The sequence below is a fragment of the Mustelus asterias genome, chromosome 25 (assembly GCF_964213995.1).
Source record: "Mustelus asterias chromosome 25, sMusAst1.hap1.1, whole genome shotgun sequence".
Taxonomy (NCBI): Eukaryota; Metazoa; Chordata; class Chondrichthyes; order Carcharhiniformes; family Triakidae; genus Mustelus; species Mustelus asterias.
The window spans coordinates 11,783,460-11,810,178 of record NC_135825.1 but is presented as its reverse complement, the minus strand read 5'-3'; the positions used below and the strand labels follow the sequence as shown (position 1 = coordinate 11,810,178).

At 42.6% G+C, this 26,719-nt stretch overlaps 1 protein-coding gene across 1 annotated transcript in view; it reads left to right on the top strand.

Moving 5' to 3' along the window:
- Positions 1–5,900: 5,900 nt before the first annotated feature.
- Positions 5,901–26,719, top strand: part of LOC144511800 (guanine nucleotide-binding protein G(i) subunit alpha-3-like) — a 34,425-nt gene continuing 13,606 nt past the window's right edge. The window contains exons 1-5 of the mRNA XM_078242135.1: positions 5,901–6,388; positions 15,804–15,846; positions 17,182–17,323; positions 18,628–18,785; positions 25,462–25,590. Of these exons, the coding sequence (XP_078098261.1) occupies positions 6,271–6,388; positions 15,804–15,846; positions 17,182–17,323; positions 18,628–18,785; positions 25,462–25,590 (590 nt within the window). The 5' untranslated portion in view covers positions 5,901–6,270. The remainder of the gene's footprint in view (positions 6,389–15,803; positions 15,847–17,181; positions 17,324–18,627; positions 18,786–25,461; positions 25,591–26,719) is intronic.

The following is a 26,719-nucleotide window of genomic DNA, read 5'->3' as shown; positions in this document are numbered from 1 at the left end:
CATGGTAAATGTGTGTTCAAAGGTTTAGAATGGAAACTGATCATACAAAATACAAGAAGTCACAGGATGCAGACAAGAATTACATATCGACATTAAGGCTTTTATGTGTTCGGAAAATATGTCAATTGCATTGTATCTTAATTCATGCAACTTTTCTGCACCCCAACCTGGTTTTATTTGGGAAAGAAATTGATTTCAGTGTTTCCCACATTGTTTCCAACAGCGTCTGCATTTCAAAAGTACTTCATTGGCTGTTCTTCTGGACATCCCGGGGTCATGAAAGGTCTTCCATGAATATAAGCCTTTCATTTTTATGATATTTTATCAATGTGAGTTGTTTGCTAAGTGTTAATTTAATCGTAACATCATGTGAGCTACAGTGGTTTGCGTTTTGAAAGTGGCCCTTTTTTTAAACTTCCTTAAATAATGTTAAAGTGTGACAATAATAGTTTGAAAAAAATATGCATTTTGCACTAACATTGGGTTTTGTTTACTGTTCAATGTGGAACTCATAGAATCCATAGAATCAAAAATCCCTATAGTGCAGGAGGAGATCATTCAGCCCATCGAGTCTGTACCGACCACAATCCCACCCAAGCTTTATTCTTATAACCCTGCTAATCCCCTGACATGAACGTCAATTTAGCATGGCCAATCAAACTAACCCGCATATCTTTGGACTGTGGGAGAAACTGGAGCACCCAAAGGAAGCCCACGCAGACATGGAGAAAATGTGCAAACTCCACACAGTGACCCCAGAATTGAACCCGGGTCCCTGGTGCTGTGAGACAGCAGTGCTAACCACTGTGCCACCGTGCCTCCCCCACCCCATCCCACCCCACCATCCCCCCCTCCCCTCCCCCCGCCATATGAATCATACAGACCAGAGATGTTCTCAAATTCCATTCCTGGCCTTTACTATGCTTGCTGATGCCAGCTAGGCTGGCAGCAAGGGTAAAATAATTCTCCATAACAACTCAAACTAGCATTTTGTTTCCTATCTTGCCCATTCACCAGCGTTGGAAAAATACTTGTGCATTGATATTGGCTGAGGTTAGGATTGAGCTCATTTGTGATTTCCTTGACAATTACCATTCAAATTTTAAATTGATACATGGGGAGAGGCCCAGGCAGCAGAGGATATAATGGCACCAACAGGGCTTAAACTCACCAAGATTCACTGCCTTCAGAAGAGGTTGGGCAACATAAGAACACAAGACAGAACAGCAGGGGTCACCATTCAGCCTCTTGAGTTTGTTCCACAGTTTAATAATAATTGAATACCTACAGTGCAGAAGGATGCCATTCAACCCATCATCCCACCCAGGCCCTCTCCATGAAACCCTACGTATTTACCCCATTAAACCCCCAAATCCTGGGACACCAAGGGGCATTTTTTTCATGGTCAATTTACCTAACCTGCACATCTTTGGACTGTGGGAGGAAATCCAATATTATGGCTGATTCTCTACCTCAATTCCAATTTCCCACGTGATTCCCATAATCTTGATTTCCTTTGTATCCAAAATTACATGAGAAATAGGAGCAGCGGGGAATTGGGGGAGCAGAAAAGTAAGAGAAGGGGAAAGATATTGAAATAATGTCACTTTGTTCACTCTTCACACTTGACACTGAGGAAGTTGTTTGTCATTGAAAATGTTGTGGAGTTCCGTTCTTTATGGACGCAAAGAGGACACTCACATCTCTATGTTCCCAGTACAAAGTTTTCATACTTGAATGACTCAATCTGTGGGCTGCCAGCTTGCATGACCGGCCACATGATTATCCTGGTGATTCACAGTCAGATCTGTCCTTCCACAAGCAAATCCTCTTGCTAACCCTTGACTACTCTGGAGATAGGGGAAACGCCAGAATATTTTCAATGACAAACAATTTCTTCAGTGTCAGGAGTGAAGAGAGAAGAGATTGCGACTATCTCAGCCTCTTTCCCCTTCTCTTACGTCCATCTCAGGTTCCCCTCTGCTTCTACCCCAAATTCATTTGGCTGTATAACTTCTCTCTCATTTCCTCCCCTGTCCTCATCAAGCTGTAAGCTTGCATATGTACCATCCAATGTCACCTCAACTGTCTCCTAACCACACAACTAGTTTTCCGCAGCTCCATTATCCATTGTCAAAGGGTCGCTTCCTTGAGCAGGCGATAATAATTTTACATTGAGCTTTTTGCGAGCCAACGGTGGTTAGCACTGCTGCTTCACAGCGCCAGAGACGCAGGTTCAATTCTGGCCTCGGTTGACTGTCTGTGTGGAGTTTGCACATTCTCCCCGAGTCTGCGTGGGTTTCCTCTGGGTGCTTCGGTTTCCTCGCACAGTCCAAAGATGTGACGGTGAGGCAGATTGGCCATGCTAAATTGCCTCTTAGTGTCCCAAGATGGATTAGCCATGGTAAATGTGGGGGGTACAGGGATAGGGCGGGGCAAGATTTTCTGTCAGAGAGTCAGTGTAGACTTGATGGGCCGAATGGCATCTTCTGCACTGTAGGAATTCTATGAAGAAATTATAGAGTTAAGACAATGGAGTTAGGATACAGATAAACACGATCTAATTAAATAACATAACAAGTTCAAGGTGTTTTTAAATCAAATAAAAATCAAATCAAATCAAAAACTGTCAGAATGAACATGGTTCAGTCCTGGATGTGATTGACAGTAGCAATAACTGCAGAATCCAACCCCTGGAATCGCTTGTGAATTTGCTGGTGTGTCATCAGCTGGGAGTATTGCCTCTCTTAGCAGCAAGAGCAGTTCTCCCACGCTCTCCTTTTTAACTTGAATTCAATCTTTAAGTTCAACAATTTCAGATCATAATAACGATTCCCATTTTTTTAGATGGCAGATGTTGCCATTTACAGCTTCTCTAAACCCATCTCTTGTTGATCAATTTGTCCCATTACCATCCACTTTCACCTTGTGCCATCATCCTTTTTGTCATACAATCACTCTCCAGTATCATTTAATTATATCTGCCATTCTGTCACAACATTTTGTCCTCCTCACCCTGATCCACATCCCTGAAACTTTTTCTATCTCTGTACTTGCTTAATAACGGTATATCTCTGACATTTTGCAGTTCTGACATAAGGTCATTGACATAGAAGATGTCCAAGGTTGAAAGAGACCATTTCACCCATCATGGTCATGCTAGCTGAAAAAGAGCTATCCAGCCTACTCTCACTTCCTGGTTCTTTGGCCATAGCCCTGAAGGTTACAACATTTCAAATGCATTGTTTAAAATTAAATGAATGTTTCTGTGTTAATTTTCTTTCTTTCTCTCTCAAGCCGGGAATTGAACCTGAGTTCCCCAAATTGTTGCTGTTGGACTGTCACTGCAACACTGCCACTGGGGCAGCACATTGCTGCCTCACAGCGCCAGGGACCTGTGTTTGATTCCCAGCTTGGGTCACTTGTCGATGCGGAGTCTGCACATTCTCCCCGTGTTTATGTGGGTTTCCTCGGGGTGTTTCAGTTTCCTCCCACAGTCCAAAAGACGTGCTGGTTAGGTGCATTGGCTATGCCAAGTTCTCCCTCAGTGTACCCGAGCAGGTGCCGGAGCGTGGCAACTAGGGGATTTTCATTGCAGTGTTAATGTAAGCCTACTTGTGACACTAATAAATAAGCTTTAAAACTTTAAATTTTAACCCCCCGACACCAAGGGGCAATTTAGCATGGCTAATCCACCTAACCTGCACATCTTTGGACACCAAGGGGCAATTTAGCATGGCCAATCCACCTAACCCCCACATGTTTGGACTGTGGGAGGAAACTGGAGCACACCCACGTGGAGAATGTGACTGTCACCCGAGGCTGGAATTGAATCCGGGTCCTTGGCACTGTGAGGCAGCAGTGCCACCATGCCATCCTTCCTTGGCCATCAAGTGCTGAGGTTGGGAGTAGAACCCAAAATTTTCTTTTTCAGATAAGAGGTCACACAACACCAGGTTATAGTCCAGCAGGTTTATTTGAAATCACAAGCTTTTGGAGCACTGCTCCTTCGCCAGGAAGAAGTTTTTTTCAGAGGCAGAATTGCCACAAGAACCTCCACCCAAGTTGCTGCTGTTGTGCTGCTAGCCAGCATCCTCCCTCCACCACCAAGGACAGCATAGTGGCACAGTCGTTAGCACTGCAGACTCACAGCACCAGGGACCTGGGTTCAATTCCCAGCTGTGCGGAGTCGACGCATTCCTCCCGTGTCTGCGTGGGTTTCCTCTGGTGCTCTGGTTTTCTCCCACAGTCTGAAAGGTGTGTGGGTTAGGTGGATTGGCCACGCTAAATTGCCCCTTGGTATCAGGGGGACGAGCTAGGATAAATGCATTGGGCTATGGGGATAGCGCCTGGGAGGAATTGTGGTCGGTGCAGACACGATGGGCCGAATGGCCTCCTTCTGCACTGCATGATTCTATGATTCTAGATTCTCCCTCAGTGTACCCAACAGGAGCCAGTGTAGCGACTCGGGGATTTTCACAGTAACTTTGTTGCAGTGTTCATGTAAGCTTACTTGTGACACCAACAAATAAACTTTAAACTTAAACTAATCTTTAACTTGGGAATTAGGAGCAGAAGTAGGCAAATTCAGCTTGCTCCGCCATTCAATCAGATCATGGCTGATCCCTACCTGCTCCCCATATCCCTTTTTTTTACACAAGAAATATATCTATCTCTTTCTTGAAACCATCCCATGGGGTTAGAAGTGGAACATGAACCCAAGATCCCGGTTGAGACCGTCCTCATGCGTGCGGAACTTGGCTATCAGTTTTTGCTCAGTGATTCTGCGTTGTCGAGTGTCGTGAAGACCGCCTTGGAGAACGCTTACCTGAAGATCAGAGGCTGAATGCCCGTGACTGCTGAAGTGTTCCCCGACTGGAAGGGAACCCCCCCCACCCCCCTGGTGATTGTCGAGCGGTTTTTGTTCATCCGTTGTCGTAGCGTCTGCATGGTCTCCCCAGTGCACCATGCCTCGGGACACTATCTGTAATTCCCACGGCTTGCAAAATCTCACTAACTGTCCTGGCTGGAGACACTACACACTTCTTAAACTTGTGCTTGGACCTCTCTCCACTCACATTGTCGTTAAGACTTTAAGACACATCACCCGTAAGACTTTAAGACACATCACCCTTAAGACTTGATTACCTGCAAAGACTCGCATTCCAACCATTATCTTGTAAATTGAGTTTGTGTCTGCATATGCCCTGTTTGTGAACACAACTCCTCAACTCACCTGAGGCACGGTAGCACAGTGGTTAGCACTGCTGCTTCACACCTCCAGGGTCCCGGGTTCGGTTCCCGGCTCGGGTCACTGTCTGTGTGGAGTTTGCACATTCTCCTCGTGTCTGCGTGGGTTTCCTCCGGGTGCTCCGGTTTCCTCCCACAGTCCAAAGATGTGAGGGTTAGGTTGATTGGCCAGGTTAAAAATTGCCCCTTAGAGTCCTGAGATGCATAGGTTAGAGGGATTAGTGAGCAAAATATGTGGGGGTAGGGCATGGGTGGGATTGTGGTCGGTGCAGACGCGATGGGCCGAATGGCCTCCTTCTGCACTGTAGGGTTTCTATGATTTCTATGAAGGAGACCGAGGCTCCGAAAGCTTGTGCTGCCAAATAAACCTGTCGGACTTTAACTTGGCGTTGTGAGACTTCTTACTGTGCCCACCCCAGTCCAACACTGGCAACTCCACATCATACTAATACATGTGACAATAATGAATCAAATCAAACCACTGTGGGCAGGTGGGTCCCACAGGACTACAACTCCCGGCGTGCCTTGCGGCGATTTGCAGTGGGGGCCCCCAGCAGGAGGACTACAACTCCCGGCATGCCTTGCGGCAGTTTGCCGTGGGGGGGCCCAAAGCAGGAGGACTACAACTCCCGGCGTGCCTTGCGGCAGTTTCCGGTGGGCGGGCTTCCGGTTTGTCCAGCTCGAGCAGGCGGCCGCTCCCTCCGGAGTTTTGAATCGCTAACGGTCGAGAGAAAAAAAAACTTCTGACTCTTATTTTTACCTCAAAACTCTCGATCTGGAGTGTTTTCTAAATGTGATAACCGGGAAGGAAGATACTAAAAAAAAACTCTGCCGCACCGTCTGTGAGGGAGTTTTAAATATTTTTGGAGGGTTTTATTTCTCCGTCGTCGTCGTCGTCGGGCCGCCTCCTCCCCTTCCCTCAGCTCTGAGGGGACTTTCCTTCAACTCTCTCTCTCTCTCTCCCCGAGTTCCCTTCCACACAGAGCCCCCGGGGCTCGGCTCTTTCCCCCGGCTGCCGGCATGGGCTGCACCATGAGCGCCGAGGACAAGGCGGCGATGGCCAGGAGCAAGATGATCGACCGCAACCTGAAGGAAGACGGCGCGAAATCGTCCCGGGAGGTCAAACTTCTGCTGCTGGGTAAAGAAAAATAAAAGACAACTAAACTAAAACAGCGTCTGTTTAAAACATTAAGTCTGCTTGTTGCGGGGGAGGGGGGGAGCTTTACTCACTCCCCCATTGGGCCCCCCGCTGGGCGGTGATGGGCCTGTCTTTAATGGAGGAGGCATTTAACATCGACTTACCCACCACACCCCAACTCACCCCACTCCCTGAAGACAAAGGGCCACGGGGGGGTTTTGGGAGGGAGAGGGGGATCAGCTTCCACATCCTGGGAGGGCAGTGAGAGAGAGATGTCTAATCGCCTCTGAGTGGATTAAGGGGTTCACCCAGTCGGCGGGGGGGGGGGGGGGGGGAGAGGGGAGGGGGTTTACCCACTCTCTGCGGGGGGAGAGTGGGTTGAGAGAGAGGGTTTACCCACTCTCTGCGGGGGGAGAGAGAGGGTTTACCCACTCTCCGCGGGGGGAGAGAGAGGGTTTACCCACTCTGAGGGGGGTTCACCCACTCTGATGGGGGGGAGAGGGGGGTTACCCACTTTCTGGGGGGGGGGGAGAAGGGATTTACCCACTCTGTGGGGGAGAGAAAGGGGGGGGTTCACCCACTCTCTATGGGGGAGAGAGGGGGGGTTCACCCTCTCTCTGGGGGAGAGAGAGGGGGGTTCACCCACTCTGTGTGGGAGAGAGGGGGGTTCACCCACTCTGTGTGAGAGAGAGGGGGGTTCACCCACTCTCTGTGGGGGGGAGAGAGAGGGGGGTTCACCCACTCTCTGTGGGGGGGAGAGAGAGGGGGGGTTCACCCACTCTCTGTGGGGGGGAGAGAGAGGGGGGTTCACCCACTCTCTGTGGGGGGGAGAGAGAGGGGGGGTTCACCCACTCTCTGTGGGGGGGAGAGAGAGGGGGGGTTCACCCACTCTCTGTGGGGGGGAGAGAGAGGGGGGGTTCACCCACTCTCTGTGGGGGGGAGAGAGAGAGGGGGTTCACCCACTCTCTGTGGGGGGGAGAGAGAGGGGGGGTTCACCCACTCTCTGTGGGGGGGAGAGAGAGGGGGGGTTCACCCACTCTCTGTGGGGGGGAGAGAGAGGGGGGGTTCACCCACTCTCTGTGGGGGGGAGAGAGAGGGGGGGTTCACCCACTCTCTGTGGGGGGGAGAGGGGGGGGGGGTTCACCCACTCTCTGCGGGGAGAGGGGGGGGTTCACCCACTCTCTGCGGAGAGAGAGGGGGGGGGGTTCACCCACTCTCTGCGGGGGGAGAGAGGGGAGTTCACCCACTCTCTGCGGAGAGAGAGGGGGGGGGTTCACCCACTCTCTGCGGGGGGAGAGAGGGGAGTTCACCCACTCTCTGCGGGGGAGAGAGGGGGGGTTCACCCACTCTCTGCGGGGGGAGAGAGAGGAGGGGTTCACCCACTCTGCGGGTTGGTTCACCCACTCTCTGCGGGGGGAGAGAGAGGGGGGGGTTCACCCACTCTCTGCGCGGGGAGAGAGAGGGGGGGTTCACCCACTCTCTGCGGGGGGAGAGAGAGGGGGGGTTTACCCACTCTCTGCGGGGGAGAGAGAGGGGGGGTTCACCCACTCTAATTGGGGTGTGAGGATTACCCATTCCATGATTGGGATGGCAGGGAGTGATATCTAGTCCACTCTCTGGGTCGGGGGGTAGTTTTCCCACTCCTTGGGGGGGGGGGGGGTAATGTTACCCATTCTCTGTTTGGGTGGGTTGGGCTGAGGGTTTACCTGCGCTCTGGCTGGGTAGATTTGAGGTTTGTTTTTTGTGGCATATATATATATATATTTCTATCAATAAGTTAGTCTGAAACGCAGAGCATGATCAAGAAGTTTGCACATGTACAGATTGGCCCAGTAGTTGATAGCAAGGAAGAAAGTTGTATAATCCAGGAAAGTATCAATTGGCTGCAGTTGTAAGAAGTGCATAGCGGGTGAGGCGGGGGTTTCTCTTTACAGCAATATTTAAATTTTTGAATAAAATGACTACCCTCCCTTGATTTAATCATTGTACTCTGTTGACTTTTAGAATAAAGTTAAACTTTGGAGATGTCATTAATGCATGAGCATTTTAATTAATGTTGCTGCTCTCTCCTGAAACCTGATAATCCAATCATGCTATTTTGAAAGGGCAAAGGAAATTAATTACGTAGCATTGTCATAGCAGTTATGTCTATGCAAGAAAATCAGTTACCGATTCTGTCTTAAGCAATACTGATTGAGGGAGTAGAGTAGAATGCTGAGTGTAGGGCCAATAATTTTTATGATTCTAAATTTCATTTGTTGAAATGGCCTTGCTGAAAGATTCAATTGCAGTGACTACTATAAATAGAACCTGCCGTTGGAAAATAACATTTTTTAATCGCGTTCATTTGGCTTTCTTTCACATTTTCTTTTTACCATGTACATGCTGAAAACAGTTTAGAAATGGCATTTATTTAGCCCACTGATCCTATTACAAGAAATCCTGCAAGCTAATGTTGATTGTGAAATTTCAGTCTGTTTCCTTTTTCAGATTTTTGGTTTGCAACCATTTTAGGTTATAACTCCGGGCTTCATTGCAACATGTTTAGATTGTTCTCCTTTCTACTCGCAGTGCAGTGATCAATCACATGGTCAAATTCATGAGCTGGGAAATGAACCTCAGACTGCACACCCACCGGTGGAAATGAATTAATTTTGGGCCATCATGGCCGTAATTGTCTCCCTTTTACCTATGATAGGCTTTAAAGGGAAGTAAAGAACAGAAGCAAATTTAGTGTAGAACTCTCCTGCATCTAATTTTCAGAAAACAACTTGTGACAAATTTGTGGAAGTGTTCATTTCCTCCTTCAAAGCCAGTCATTTCAGTTCTCCACTGAAACACCATTGTTCTGGTGAGGCATATGGTTTGGACTTAGTGCAACAATGCAAGAGTTCAGTTTGGACAGACCTTAATGTGAAATTAAATAAGATAGCATATTTTACCAGGTAAAAGCCTGGAGAATACATTTTTAATAAAACTGATGGAGTATATTTCGTGCAAAATACTGTCTTGTCTTTTGTTTTCTACCTATGTTTATTAACATGGCTTCCTGATTGAATATAGGAGTGTGTCTGTCTCCATTTGAGAGTTGGATGTTTAGATGCAACCTGTCTAAAAATGCCAACTCTGATTTTCCAATGGGTTGTGTAAAATTTTGATTAGTTGTCTGATGGGAATTACATAAGGGAAAACCTTGTGTAATAATTTTGCAGCTTGTCAGTGGATTTTAGTGTATGCTGTGTTGATTTAGCTGATATTAGCGAGGGTAGTGTTGGGCAGTATTAGGGTTAGGAACTATACATAAATTAACACTTTTTCAGGAACAGAGGGGAAATATTATTAAAAAATGAAGGGGTATGGGGGAAGTTTAGTTCTTTGTATAAAGTGCATTTAAACATGTAACTACTGATGCCCTGCAGTGAGAATTTTTAAAAAATGTACAGAAAACAAGATAGGGAAAATGGCCATTTACCTGCATAGGTCACTGCGCCAGTACATAAGAAATGGAAAGATAGTTGTATGTAAGCAATAATATTGTAAATGCTGGAAATACTGAAGTCTGGCGGCACCTGTGGAGAGGTAAAGATTTAACGTTTCAGTTTTCTGATTACCTTAAAAGTTAACCCTGTATTTCTCTCCAGATATACAGCCCAACTTGAGTATTTCTCCCCTTTTTTCTTATAGAAAGATGGTTGTGACTTGCTGATGTTGTAGACCAAGTGACTTCAATCCACAGCTATTGGTTTGAAATTAATGTGACCTCTTGAGTTTAAAGGGAATAAAAGGAAACCTGGTGAGGTATAATCAGAGTTTTTCAAAATGCTCCATGGAACATGCAACTTTAGCTGAGGTGAAAAACAGGCAATAGCAAATCGTTTCCAGTTAATTCAGTGTAAAGGAAAACTGGTGGGATGTAAAACCAGCAACCGATCCATTGCCACTTTATAATGTCTCTGCCAAAGGTTTTGAGTTCCGCACAGGCTTAGATATTAAATTGAGATCAAAGATTGTTCATTTACTCAATTTAGTAAGTAATTCTGATGTGGAAAAGTTCTTCACGTATCTCACTGGAATTTCTTTCTTGATTTTTTTTTTACTGTTAAGTCTGTAAATGACTCATTCTAGGATTGGATTTTGGAAACTCAAGGAGACACAGAGCAATACAAAATACTTGATGGCAAATTCTTAAGAAATTGAATTTTTTGTGTTCTCAATTATCCAATGTATTAAGAATTTCCTATAAAAGTGCACTTTCTATAAGTCATTTTTTTCCTTTAACATTTAAAATGATTGCAATTTCCTTGATAGCTTAATTAGTAAACCGTTTAACAGCATACTGTGACAACACAAGGGAGGTTCTGTTGGTGGTAAATTAAGTATGTAATAGTTTTCTACTCTGAATTCTCAATGTAAATCGACAATTTATTACTATGACTTTACTTTTACTGTAAAATAAGAACCAAATTAGTACTGGCCCTTTAATTATTGCTTTCAGCATTCACCAGAAAGATTTGCTCCCAGTCCCGACAAAAATAGGGCAAGGAATGTTGAAAACAGATAATGCTGGATAAACTCAGCAGGACTGATTATGTTTCTTGTTCCACAGATGCTGCCAGTCCTGCTGAGTTTATTCAGCATTTTCTATTTCATTTTTTCAGATTTCCAGCATCTGTAGTATTTTGCTTTTATTTAAAGCATTCATTTATTTTATAGTGATAAATGTGAAATACAAAGAAAAGGCTAAATGAACTTAAACCATTTAGCCTTTTAACCAGTGGTGGGCATCCTGTGACTTGGGGGCCACCTGCAGCCCATCTGGGTTCAGAGTGCAGTTCATGAGACATTTGCTGACCATTGCCCAAGTGCAGGGTTGCCACATTCTGCTGATTTCTGCCTATGTAGTTTCCTTCCTGACTGAAGTGATATGCACGTAAAGCAAGAGGAAGTGATGTGCTTGCTGATTGCACTCAACGTTGACTGAGAGCTATGCGTTCCTTCTGTGCCCAGAGTGTAATATTTTTGTTTTCATTATTTGAAGTTGATAGTTCTTTTGATACATAAATTATGAATTTTTTCTCTTATGAAATATTTGACATGTTAAATATATTTAATCTTATTCATGAAGTAATGGTTAATGAACAGGCCTAATTTCAACTTTGTGGCTGAATGAGATGAAGAAGAGCCACTCGTGTAGCCCACTCACTAGTTTGGGTTACTCATCAGTGACTTAAACTAACAATTACTATGTTGGATCGCACCAGTGATCACTCCAAAATCGTGAATATCACTCGCTAACAAACATTTTAGAAGTATCTTCACCACACAGACTTCAGCAGTACAAGAAAGTGGTTCACCAGAGGACCTTAAGGGCAATTATGAATGGACAGTAAATGGTGGTCTTATCAGCAATGCTCAAACTCCATGAATGGATGAAAGAAAATGCTATTACCAGGACCAATCAGGAGTAGTTTAATTAATCTGGAATTTAAATTCCAATGATGACCATGAAAGCATTGCTAATTATCATAAAAACCCATCTTGTTCACTAGTGTCCTTTTAGGGAAGGAAACAATGTGGTTGACTCTAAAAATGTCGTCTTAAATGGCTCAGCAAGCCACTCGTGTCAAGGTCAATTAAGGATGGGCAATCCTTAATGCTGGCCCAGCCAGCGATACCCATATCCCATGAAAGAATATTTAAAAAGTAATGGGTTGGGGAGACCATAGTACAGCTGGAATGTTTCTGATCCATGCTGTAGCTTCCAGGCTGAATGGAAAGCATGTCCCCTCACTTTGCAATGGAGTCACATAAAATGTTTCTTGCCATTGCTGGGGCATCTTAGCAGAGAAGGTGACTGTCTCCACATCAGCCGGTCAGGTGATTATAATTTTTTTTAAGGCAGAACTTTAAATTGCCAAGTCATTTCTAACCTTTCCTTCCCCTTTCTGTTGGATTAAAGCTCTGCAAAAAGTATGTCATGGGACAGCATCACCAACTATAATTACTTTCTTTATTACTGGTTTACATTTCCAACTTCTTTGGGACGAGAAATGTATTTCTGGTATGTGGTATTACTGCCGGTAACTGGTATACTCCCTTTAGTCATTCCCTGACCTGGATTTCAAATTGAAGTATATTTACATTGAAATGTAAGTCACGGTGGAATTTTATGCGCTCCTTTGCCAGATAATTAATCTATATTACATTCAGAGTATTAGCTGGGGCATATCCAAGATCTTGAGCATGAAGTTTTCCTTAGTCCGTGTAGTTGAATAAATTCATCCCTCTGAGAGACTCATGAGAAAGGTAATTGCGTGATATATGACGCTGAACATGATCACTTTTTTATGGGCGCAAGGTACTATAATCCATGTGGTACCAGACCAAAATGTATGTTCCAAACTTATGAACTAAACTGCCTGTCAGGCCTCAGGTATCTGAGGTATTTTTTGACCTTGCTTGTGGTACCATTCAGCCACCTGTACTCTGAAAATAAAGTCATCAGGATCTGGTTAAATCCCAATTTAAAAAAAAAATCTGCTGTCGTTTCAAGTTCATTTTCATTTTCATTTTGCAACTAGCTGTGAGACCACAGTATCAGGAGTCAGCACCACTAATTCAGGTCTTAGCCCAATGTAAAAATTAGCTTTGTGCAGTTGCACGATAGCGCTTAAGCATGATTTATTGTGGTTTACAATAACCTTTAATATGAAGGAATCATAATTTATTTTGCCCCTGCAGCATCTACATTGAATAAATGTTTGAAAGATCCTAGCAATCCAAGTTAAAAGTGTCTCCTTTTTATATTGGGGGAGGTGACTAGAAGAAAGGACTTTGCTGTATTCATAACCATCAATGGTCTGACAAGTATTGCGATTTACAAAATCTTTTGCTGTTTAGTAAGAGTTACTTGACCAGCTCTTAACACTTAAGCACAAAGAAATTCCTTAACTGCTGTATTTTAGTTAGTATCTAAGTGGGACTTGAGTGCTATCTATTGTGCCATAGCTTAATGGAGGGTTGGAAAGGCTTAGAAGGGAATTCTAGAACTTGGGGCTAGACAGGAATTTATAATCTTGTGTATTGCTTAAAAATATTAAAGTATGATTGGTTATGTCCATTATCTAAGCAGGAGTTCTAACTTGATGATTATCATCTGTATTTAGGACAAAGTCGAACAACTGGCTACCTTTTCTCACAACACTACTATTCCCACACAACCCCAACATCGATTTGGTTTGTAGTTTTTCTTGTGATGGCAATTGCATTAGCAAGTTTTTCCACTTCATACTAAAAAAATTATGGAATGGTAATGTATTTGGAAGTCATGATGTGGAGATGCTGGTGTTGGACTGGGATAGGCACAGTAAGAAGTCTCACCTGATGAAGGGGCAGCGCTCCGAAAACTCGTGCTACCATACAAACCTGTTGGACTTTAACCTGGTGTTGTGAGACTTCTTACTGTGCCTACCCCAGTCCAATGCTGGCATCTCCACATCATGGCTACCGCCGACACCGCAAACTGCTGGCTCAAAGTGGAGAGGATCTCCAAGAAGATCGCGCATATCGACACAGACATCAAGTTTCTACAAAAATGCAAGAAAGCAGACAAGACACTGAAAGGACTACAGATCACGAACCCACTCAGATTAGCCTATAACACAGACCACGCTGAGAGACTTTGCTGTCGCACCTCTCTCCCACTCAACCATCTCATACATCAGCTCTACAGCAGACGCCGCAACCTGGAAACCAAGATAGAGTCCATATTCTCAACTTGCGCTCAGGATGCAGACCAGCTGCGAAACACTGCCAAGCAGACGAGACAACGGAACTACGCCATCTACATGCACACCAAGAACAGGAAACATGAGAAACTCGGCATCACCACCACCAGCAGCAACCAAGCCTCCCCCGGTACCACAGTAGAAAACAGTACCACTGCAGGGAAGTCCATTGTCAACTTGTCGGACTACACACTTCAACCAGACGAAATCAAAGTTCTCAGCCGGTGGCTCAATTTCTGCCCCACTACCAAAATGGACCCCATCAGTCTCGCAGTGGACACAGAGGAATTCATCAGGCGAATGAGGCTCCGGGAGTTCTTCCATAAACCCCAAGAGGCCATCCGCAAAACAAAAATTGACTCACCTGATGAAGGAGCAACGCTCTGAAAGCTCGTGCTACCAAATAAACCAGTTGGACTTTAACCTGGTATTGAGACGACTTACTGTATTTGGAAGTGACAAGTCATTTATTAATGGTTATTCAACTAACTGCATTGATTACCATAACTGAACAGCACCCATGTAGCTTGATAAAAGTGTAAATTAAAAATGTTAGTGAAATTTGCATTTCAAAAACCTATATTGTTTCCAAGTATGTTTGAATGCTCTACTTGAACTGGATTTCATGGTAGAAGGAATTGAGAAACTAATAGCAACTTGAGAGACCACCGTGGAGTTAAGCGTATAGTTCAGGAAGTTACTGTCCGAAGAGCCTGGTTTGTCCAATAGCGGTATTAGAATCGTAATTTTTCTGACCATTGAAATACATGAAACAGTGTGAGGTTGCTGTACTTAACCTGATCTACACAATAGGTATATCAGGAAAAAGTTGGGGCTTGTGCATTTCAGTTTACATAAACTTTTAATTACACAATGATGTTTTAATTACAGCCAGTGAACCTCTCTAACACTGAAAATTAAATGTGTCAAGTCCCATTTCTTAAGATTTATTTGCGACTTTACTATTACTTTTACTATTTCTTGTTCATCGCTTGTTCTTTCTCTCTTTGATTTATTGAATTACATACTCCATCTGGCAGTTCCTGGTTCAATCTTGTACTGTTCATTAAAGATTCTTCAGTCTGGTCAATGAGATACAGTTACTTTTCCTCTTCAGACATCAAATATGCCCGTAGAGAGTACTGTGCTTCTTGATAGCTGAGAAGAACTCCCAACGCATAAGCTATAGGAAGTCTATGGGCAAGTACAAGTTTTACAACTAATTGGTGCTGTTTGTTCGGCCCTAACTGCAAAACCTGGCTGCTTATAACAACAACACTGGTGCCTTATACACAGCAACAATTCCAGAATATTTACAGTTTATATGCAAATGCATGCTAACCATATTGTAAAATATTTTGTTTCCTAAGCTTTATGATAGGATTATACCAGTGCTATTTTGTATGATTCTCGATGTTAACTCTTTAAGTGCTGCTATTATTGCCACCTTGACAAATCAATGTTTTCATGGTGCCATTGGACATATTCTGAAACAAACATGCACCATTATCCACAATTATGGCAGCATTGAAGGTTTTCTGGTGTCATGTTTAGTTGCAACCATGTTAATGAGGTACGCTTCTTGCAATTCAGAGATGTGATAGTTACAATTTTCTTTTTCTTTGCAGGTGCTGGAGAATCTGGGAAAAGTACCATTGTGAAACAAATGAAGTGAGTCTGAAACAGCTTATACATCTTTGATAGTTTGTGATCTTGGTTTTTTGCTTGAGAATTTTAAAAGCAAATACACACTTCAGTGTAGGGCTTTGTATCTTTAGATTAGATATGGAATTGTGGCCACATCATTCACTTCATGATACCTTTCTCTATGTTAAATTGAGAAGCTCTGTATTCTCTCTACATTTTTCCATCCTTCAATTTGGAAGAGCAAATGTGGGAAAAAGTGCAATATTTTCTATGTAAAAAATTAAGTTTACTGTTTTAACTTATTTTGATACTATCCAATGTTTACTGTAAGTTGCCTTTTGTGTATAATCGGTAAGGGAAATTTATTGATGCGCCTCTTGAGACCTGTTTGGATTCAATCTAAGGTGACCCTTGCCAAAATGTACAGATTGCCATTATGTGCTTCAAGATCAATATTTTTGGATTTTATGCCATTTTATTTACTACTGATGGAAGCAAAAACTTTCTATTTGTGTTGCCTACTTTTATGTATATAACTAGATTGCTGGACAAATTATCTGTGGTTATTTGGGTTTAAGAAACATTATTTTTGACTGGACAAGATGCATCTTTTGGAAGTAATTTCCATTCAAAATTGCAGTAAACAATAAGAAAATTAATTTGAGACTTGAGAGAAACCTCTGGATTTACTGCAGGGCAATAGTTTCAGATTCTCATACTTTTATTGCAAAGCTGCTGTTTGAGAGGAAAGTTGCTTCAGTTTGGATTTGGATCCTTTCAAGTGTCAGCTCCAATTGAAATCCTTTGCAAAATGCATCAGTGGTCATTGTTTTTGCATGACAAGGGAAGAGTCCAATAGAATATCAGTGAACTCTCACAGTGCAGTACAAGTTTATTCATTTCACTGCTGGCAAGGCAATGCTACTTTTCAAGATGAGACTGCAGGTCTGAAAAAGAAGTCAAATCAATGCCATGTCCAATGGAATTATTTGCTAATATTGTTGGAGCTTGTATGTTGAGCAAGGGGATTCAAGACAATGAGTCACTGTGGAGAAAAAGGACTGTTTTCACATTACTGACTTGTAGCGGTTCTTGATAATGAAAGCACTTTTTAACTCTCCTTATATTTGGCTTTAATTTTGCCTTCATTTATCATGAGCTAATTCAGGAAGTGAAAACTATAGCACTGAAGGTTGAACATTGCACTTTCAGAGTTTCTCCGATTTAAGATTTTTTAAATCACAGTGGGACGTGGTTTCACATTAAATACAGTTTGCTTTTAGTACTAAGTTTGAGTTTAGTTCGACATTGCATTCCTGGAATTCAATTTTAATGATTCTTTTGTCTGTGCCCTTGCAGAATCATTCATGAGGATGGGTACTCTGAGGAAGAGTGCAAACAATACAAAGCAGTGGTTTATAGCAATACAATTCAGTCCATCATTGCTATAATTAGGGCCATGGGACGGTTGAAGGTTGATTTTGGAGACCCAACAAGAGCAGTGAGTACATGTCGATGTTGTTTATATCTACCAACATGATCCTTTGGTTACCGATGACCTGTTATGGCAGAAAGTCAAATAGAAAAAGGATTTGACTATTTTAGAGCTGATGGATGATATTTAAGTCATCCCGTCAATAATTTTCTTCTTTTAAAGAAGAATTAGATGAAAAAGATTGTAACTTTACAAACCAATTCAGTTTAATTAAAATTCAGATAATACTCTGGAGCAAGATCTGCAAACGATTAATGAATGTAACAAAAGTTGTCAAGAGCATTGTTGGAAAATCTTTTGTGATTGGCCCTCTTTTTATAGATTGCTGGTTAATCTAATCAAATTTAAACCAGCTCTGAATTTTCCCCAATGTATTTTAAAGAAATTACTTAATCTTTTAGAAATCTATCTGAGGACACTGGGGAGAGAGAGAGACCTTGCATCAGATCTGCATTGCTCTTGTACTGAACATGTTTGCTGATAATACTCGGAATGTTCTAATCCTTAACATGGACCATCACCTGCTTTGAAAATTAAAAGTAAAATTGATTCTTGGTTGCAATCGTGGCAAAGTTCAAGATGACACCATTTCATCTTCTGCTCTTCTCTAAATTTATAAGATATGTAATTTATTGTCAATTATCAGAGCGGAAGGAAGGTTGAATATAATGGGATTACTGGACACTGCTATTGGAGCTTTGTGTTTTTGGATTTTTAAACGTAGAAATCATAGAACCTACAGTGCAGAAAGGCCATTCGGCCCATCGGTCTGTACCGACAACAATCCAACCCAGGCCCGATCCCTATAATCCCACATATTTACTCCGCTAATTACGCTAACCTGCGCATTCCGGGACATTAAGGGCAATTTAGCATGGCCAATGCACCTAATCTTTGGACTGTGGGAGGAAACCGGAGCACCCGGAGGAAACACACGCAGACACGGGGAGAACGTGCAAACTCCACACTGACAGTGACCCAAGCCGGGAATTGAACATAGGTCCTTGGTGCTGTGAGGCAGGAGTGCTAACCACTATGCCACCGTGTTGCCCTACATGTCATGCTGGCTCATGTTAACTGGTTATTGCAATTTGAGTTGTTAACTATTTTGACATTGAATTCAATTTTTAATTCTTAGCCTGCATTGTAAATTAATTTTAATTTGGCAAAAAATATTTTTCCAGGCAGATGTGGTATATGAAACAGTGCGGTAAATGATGCAAAATAGTGTGCGCTTACTGTTTTAAATTTACAGTATTATAGCTTTTTATATAATTTTCAATTTCTAAAGCACTTCTGTTTATATGTAGGACGATGCCCGCCAGTTGTTTGTCCTAGCAGGAACCACAGAGGAAGGGATCATGACAACGGAACTTGCAGGTGTTATCAAACGATTGTGGCAGGATGATGGTGTTCAGGCTTGTTTTGGTAGATCCAGAGAATATCAGCTGAATGACTCCGCATCATAGTACGTATAGTTTTTAATGCCAAAATTATTTTGGTAGTACAAGGCAAGCTGAATGGGATAGGGAGCGACAGAGTTTAGTGGTAATAGTGCATCAGTGAGTAAGATCCGCGCAGAAAATAATTTAAAAAAAACATTGAAGTCACTTTATCTGAATGCATGGAGCATCTGCAATAAAATGGATGAACTTGTGACACAAATAGAGAGAAATGGTTTAGATGTAAATATAACCATGGTTACAAGGTGACCTAGGTTGGGAAATAAATACTCCAGGGTACGCGACCTTTCAAAAGGGCAAGCAGAATGAAAAAGAGGTGCTATAGCTCTGATAATAAAGGATAATGTGGACATTAGTGAGAAAACGCCTTGGTTCAGAAAATCAGGAAGTAGCTCATTATGAGTGGAGATTAAGAATAGTAAGAGTCAGAAAATGCTGGTAGGAGCAGTTTATAGCCTTTAAATAATAAATGTTGGAGCTTGTAACAAAGATAATGTAATAGTTGTGGGGACATCAATCTTTTTGGACTGGACCAGTCAAGTTGGCAAAGGTGGTCTTAAATGAGTTTGTAGAGTACTAGCGTGACAAAATCCTCAAGGAATATGTTGTCGAACCAACTAAGGATAAAACTATTTAGAGGCTGCACAGTGATTTGCACTGCTGCCTCACAGCACGAGGGACTTGGGTTCATTTCCGGCCTTGGGTAACTGTGGAGTTTGCACGTTCACCCTGTGTCTGCGTGGGTTTCCTCCCACTGTCCAAAGATGTGCAGATTGTGTCCTAAAATGTAGGTTAGGGGAATTAGCAGGGTAAGTACGTTGGACTACCAGGATAGGGCCTGGGTGGAATACTCTGTTAGAGAGTCAGTGCAGACTTGATGGGCTTCTGCACTGTTGGGATTCTATGATCTGGTATTGTGCAATGAAGCAGGGTTAATTAGTAATGTCATTGTAAAAGAGCCACTGAAATAGTGGTTGTAATACAGTGAAACCTCAATTAAAGTTGTCTTTCTGAAAATCATGACCAAATGAAACAATTAAGTAAATTATGCGTTCCCTTGGGTATCGATGTTAAAGCCAGAGTTAGGTTCCTTTGGACATTTGCTTCAACAATATACAAGTTGAAATACTGTAGCGTTGTAAATTCCTGGTTGAAATAACTTGAAAACTAAAATAATTAATCAAATATAAAAGAAACACCATGCATAACATAATCTAAAGAAAATTACACTCGCCTCAGTCATTTTAGATTGACCATGACAGAAGTCGCTGGAATCCTGCACCAACTAATATCAGTCACTAAATGGCGCGCAGGAGCTTCAGTTCAGAACCGGAACCAGGAGCAAAGTAGCTGAAAACATACTCTTGTAAGAACAGAGGGTGAGAGGCAAAACCAGCGGGGAAATAAGCCAGAGAGCAAGGTTAGGGAGTAGGTGATTGAGACAGGCCAGAGAGCAAAATCAGATTGAGGCAGGCCAGAGAGCAACATGGGGTGGAGGTATGCTGGAAAGCAATATCAGGAGTCAGTAGCAGATGTGGGGGGGGTCTGGAGGTGAGGGCAAAAGTGCCGCAGGAAAGATTTTATGCACAGGCACACCACTGAAGAGGAAGTTTTGTGGCAAACCACTTAAAAATGAAACTGGCAACATTAAATAGATACGCTGCTACTGCTGTATTGACAACATTGCAGTGAAATAATGTTGAATGAATCAACGTCAAGCAAAGACTTGCTGTTTAATTGCATTTCACGTTGATAATGATGTACTCCAATCACAAACAAGAATCATGAACTTAAAGGGATGCAGGAAAGCTGGCTAAACTTCACTTAATTAATAGACTAAAAGTGAATGGCCAGTAAGTCAACATTTAAAGGAACAATCCAAAATGTTGAACAAAAATATATTCCTTTAAAAAACACACACTTTACGAAAAAGAGTTTATGAAGGACGTTGAGGATAATAAATTCAAGAAGAGACTTATGTTGTTGCAAGAAATGGTAAGTCTGAGGCCTAGGTGTGTTTTAGAAGTGCCATGAAGAAGCTCAAAAATGAAGAAATAGAAGTGAGAGTATACTCACCAGGAAAGCAAAACACATTGTAAGAGCTATTGTAACTATATAAAAATGAAGAGGGTAGCTCAAGTAAACTTTGGCTGCTTGGAAGAAGAGACAACAAGATGATCATAGGGAATGAGGAAATGCAAAGGGAACTCGGGTGATTAAAATATGAAAAATTCCCAGGATTTGATGACCTACCTGGGATTCTAACAGAGTTAGCTGCTGAATGTGCTGGATATGATTTTCCACCATTCCCTGTTTCTGGAACAGCCCTAACTTCCCGATTGGATGTTAACAAATGTAACACTGATTTTCAGGAAAGGAGGGAAAAGAGAAACTGGGAATGACAGGCCAGTCAGCGTGACATCAGTCATTGGGAAATTGCTAGAATCTATTTTTAAGGATGTCTTCACAATGCATTTTTAAAAATAAGTTATTTGAGAATGTAGCTAGATAATTGGGAGAAAAAGGGCAACCATTAGATATAGTGCACTTGGATTTCCAAAAGACATTTAATAAGGTGCCACACAAAAGGCTCATGGAGTTGGAGGTGATGTACTAACATGGATAGAAGATTCGTTAATGGACAGGAGCAGAGAGTGGGGAGAAATGGGGCATTATTAAGTTGGCAGGCTGTGACTAGTGGAGTACTGCAAGGGTCTGTTCTGCGGCCTCAGCTATTTATAATCAATATTAATGATTTGGACAAAGAGTAAAGGATCTAAATTTGCTGGCAATTCAAAGCTAGGTGGAAATGTAAGCTGTGGAGCATGTGGCTGCAAAGAGATAAAGACAGGATAAGTGAATGGGCAATAGGTTGCAGATGGAGTATAATTTGTGCGACTGAGGTGATTCTTAATTTTAATAAAATATTTTTAAAGACAAAAACGTATTTGTATTCTGAGAGACTTTTTGGGTGCATTTGTACAAGGACCACAAAACTTTAGCATGTAGGTACAGCAAACGATTAGGAAGGCAAATGGCTTTTTGGTCTTTTTTGTAAGATGATTGGAGTACAAGAATAAAGATGTCTTGCTACAGGGCTTTGCTGGAACCATACCTGAAATATTGTGTTGGGTCTCCATGTTTAAGGGAGGAAATACTCGCACTGGAGGCAGTATAGTGATGGTTCAGGTTGTCCTATGAAGAGTGAGTAAAATGCATCTATATTCTTAGAAGAAAGGGGGATGATTTCACTGAAACATTCAAGCTATTCATGGGGCTTGACAGGATGGTATTGTGAAAAAAAAATATTGTGGATGCAGAAATCTGAAACAAAAGCAAAATGCTGGGAAATCTCAGCAGGTCTGACAGCATTTGTGGAGAGAGAATAGAACTAAAGTTTCGAGTCTGGATGACCCTTCGTCAAGAGAGATTGAGAAGTTGTTTCTCCTGGCTGGAGCATTTAGAATAAGGGGCACTGTTTCAGGATAAGGGGCTGATCATTTATGACTCAGATGAGGAAAAATCTCTTCATCCAAAGGGTTGGGAATCTTTGAAATTAGGGCTGAGATGAGCAGAGCTTTGGTGGCTTAGGGAACCAAGGTTTGTGGAGTATTGGCAGTACAGTCCTGAAGGGCCCTATTCTCCTATTTCATATGTCCTTGTGTTTATGCAATGCATTATTACATTAAAGTGAGTAAGTAGCCTCTGTGTCTCCTTTTGGTGTTGATTTTCTGCACACTATAGATTGAATCACTGTAATCACCTTTGCTAAGCTTTAATACAGCTAGAATAGTCTTGAATTATTTGTCTCAACCTGGAGAATGTTCAAAATTCTCATTGCCTTTTTACTTGTGATGTTTAGTGCAGCTGACAGTCTATGTTTGAAACTTTAGTAAGACTGCTTGCTAGGGCTTTTATTTTTGACATTTTATTCAAAATATGCTTCGATTAGGGGTGGAATTATTCAGGAGGTGTATTGCCTGTGCTCCCTGGAAGGAAAATCAGGTTGCAATCCATCTAACTTTTTTTAAAAAAAAGCCACCCTGCAAATATAATACACTGCAAATGGCCTTAACAGGCTGAGGGTAGAACATCCGTCCCCTCAGTGGAAGGAAGTCCCAGCCATGAGAGCTGCCAGCCAGACTGGTCGATAGCTCTTGCAGTCCCAGCAGTGTCAGAAGAGGTAGTGGGCACTGTAAGAAAGCTCATGGAGTGTTATGGACACCTGTCGCAGTGACTCCAGGGTTTCTTGGGCAAGGAGGGATTGTGTACCCTTGTCGGGGGGTGGGGGGGGGCATGGATTAGGGTGTTGGTTTTTGGAGGCCAGGCTGGGGGGCAGAAAGTGGAGGTACAATGTTGGGGGAGGGGATGGTTGCCCTTTTTGATGAGAATAAGGCTTTCCCACTCTTCTGGCTTCCACTGCCCAACTATTACAGCAGTGGAGGCATATTGAGGCTCTTAATTTGCCACTAAATTGGACAGCTAAGGGGGTCAATAAGCCTAAGGGCATGGGGACCGGGTCAGAAGTAGATGGAAAGATGCACGGCTACCCAATCTCATCTATTTTGCATGGCACTCCCCTGGCTGCAAACACGCCCTAATTTCCTGACCAATATTCTTTCCTTGATTAAAAAAATAAATCAGTTCATTGTAATTTATGGGTTTTTTTTAGCCTATCCAGTGTTTGTTACATAAGTGACTGTCAGAAAAAAAATCACAATGTAAAATACTATTGGAACACCCTTAACCGGTTGTATGATCATAGAAGAGATCATAGAAACCCTACAGTGTAGAAAGAGGCCATTCGGCCCATCGAGTCTACACCGACCACAGTCCCACCCAGGCCCTACTCCCATATCCCTACATATTTACCCGCTAATCCCTCGAACCTACCCATCTCAAAACAATAAGGGGCAATTTTAGCACGGCCAATCAACCTAACCCACACATCTTTGGACTGTGGGAGGAAACCGGAGCACCCGGAGGAAATCCACGCAGACATGAGGAGAATGTGCAAACTCCACACAGACAGTGACCCAAGCCGGGAATCGAACCCAGGTCCCTGGAGCTGTGAAGCAGCAGTGCTAACCACTGTGCTACCGTGCCGCCCCTGATGCTATATAAATGATGCTATATAAATAACTATCTAACTCCAGAGACAGGGAGGTTGCCAACTGAGTCAAATTGACTCCAACGTCGATATATAGGAAAGCTGTTCTCTACTTTAGAGATTGATTTTGGTTAGTTTGCTGAAGAACCCAAGACCTTTGCATGTCTGACATCTGAATTTTTGGAGGGATTAATGCAGTTATTGCTTAGCAATTGTCTGTTGACGTACAAGGACCATTTTCATTCCAGTTCGTGTTTTTGGAAACATTAGTATTTTACCAATGCTAATCTGATACTGTATTACTCGTGGCATCAGCACTAGTAACAGCTGTCTCCAGTAGTAATGCTGCAAGGTAAATGAGATTGTGTCTGAGGTAAATGAGACTGGTGCTTATCAATGTTATCTCAACATTTTTCACTGGCACTCATGTTAGTGGTGGTGGCAACTGCTGCTGTTGCAACTATTTTATATGCCTGCATCCCAGCCAAATACTTGCCTTGTATCAATCTTTCTCACTCTGAAGGAAGGTAGTCAGCCAGAAAGCTATAAATGGGGCAAGCAAGGACAGTCTCGGCAAATCAATTTCTCTGAAGTGGCTTTGCATAAACAATCACATGAATCTTTGTTGATTTTCATGGATTTGACAGGAAGCACATGATGGCACTACCTGTTTTGATTGAAGTGTTGATTGAATGAACCAGCTCATTAACTAATAAACCTGTTTAAATTTAAGATTGGTATTCAAACCTAGATATTCACTAACATAGAACATTACGGCGCAGTACAGGCCCTTCGGCCCTCAATGTTGCGCCGACCAGTAAAACCAATCTAAAGCCCCTCTAATCTACACTATTCCAATATCATCCATATGTTTATCCAATAACCATTTGAATGCTCTTAATGTTGACGAAACTAATGCTTTCTCTTTCTCCTGTTTTCCCGAGTGCCACCTCTTCCATTTTGATTTCAATGATTCTATTGATAAGTGAGCTGTCATGCTCCAAATGGGGAGTTATGACATGCGGTCATTTGTGTTGAATAGCACTAGTTCTCATATTAGAAACTGTCATGGCCGTTGCAAGGGATAGCTAGAGTAAACCTTGCAAGATATTGTGCACAGAATCATTCCAACCTAAATGTAAAATTAGTTTTTAAAGATTTGGTACAATGAGTTGCCTAGAAACACATGGTAGTAGCACAGTAATACCAGATGGATATTTTGCATTCCTGCCCCGCAGCAAGGGTATCTTACTCCCCACCTAAGAAGTGCTTCCCTTAAGTCAATTTTCCAATTCCTACAACAGCTAACATTTTAATCTGAGCTGGCAAGTCAGTACCAAATTATGACCAATTTTGTGATATATGTCTTACATTGTTGAGCTCAGATCTCATCTAACTCATTTCTCCTGATTTCATCAATATTTACTCTTCAATCAAACTGATTAAATTATTCCAAATGTCCATTGAGAGATGTTTGAAAGTGCAGAGATCATCAGACTGCTCCTCGGAAATGAATTGGATTTAATCGTGTATAGTCATCAAATTCATTCATTGTAAATTATTTCCTTTAGTTATTTGAATGATTTGGATAGAATATCCTTACAAGGCTACATCCCAACCCAACAAGATGTTTTGAGGACCAGAGTGAAAACTACAGGCATAGTGGAGACACACTTTACCTTCAAAGAACTGTATTTTAAGTAAGTAATAATGATTCTTAATCATCCAATATGTACTATTTGTAATTTTACATGATGTATTTAAGCATCTTTCCCAGAACCATAAATTCCTGAAGATTGCGATCCAATTGGACTAAGAATCAATTTTGGAAAATCTTGATCTCTAACATGACCATAAATTATTGCAAGAGGACATTTTGTGGCAAGTGAGAATGATTGGAGTTTTTACCTCATCGATCAGTAATATTTGCACTGCAAATTCCTGGAATCGTGAAGCAATTTCATTTTCTCATCTCTGACCCCATTGGTGTGTGCCCAAAGATCTGCCTCTAACCAGTGAAAGATGGGCGAGGTTCTGGAGGATTGGAGAATTGCGGATGTGGTTCCTATATTCAAGACAGGGAATAGGGATAGCCCAGGAAATTATCGACCGGTGAGTCTAACCTCAGTGGTTGGTAAGTTGATGGAGAAGATCCTGAGGGACGGGATTTATGAACATTTAGAGAAGTTTAGTATGCTCAAAAGTAGTCAGCACGGCTTTGTCAAAGGCAAATCGTGCCTTACGAGCCTGGTGGAGTTCTTTGAAAATGTGACTCAACACATTGACGAAGGAAAAGCGGTAGATGTGGTTTACATGGACTTCAGCAAGGTGTTCGATAAGGTCCCCCATGCAAGACTTCTCGAGAAAGTGAGGGGGCATGGGATCCAAGGGGCTGTTGCCTTGTGGATTCAGAACTAGCTTGCCTGCAGAAGGCAGAGAGTGGTTGTAGATGGGTCTTTTTCTGAATGGAGGTCAGTCACCAGTGGAGTGCCCCAGGGATCTGTTCTGGGACCCTTGCTGTTCGTCATTTTCATAAGTGACCTGGATGAGGAAGTGGAGGGATGGGTTGGTAAGTTTGCTGACGACACGAAGGTTGGTGGTGTTGTGGATAGGTTGGAGGGATGTCAGAAGCTGCAGCGTGACATAGATAGGATGCAAGACAGTGCGGAGAAGTGGCAGATGGACTTCAACCAGGATAAATGTGTAGTGGTCCATTTTGGCAGGTCAAATGAGATGGAGTATAATACCAAGGGTAAGACTCTTAGCAGTGTAGAGGATCAGAAGGACCTTGGGGTCCGGGTCTATAGGACTCTTAAATCGGCCTCGCAG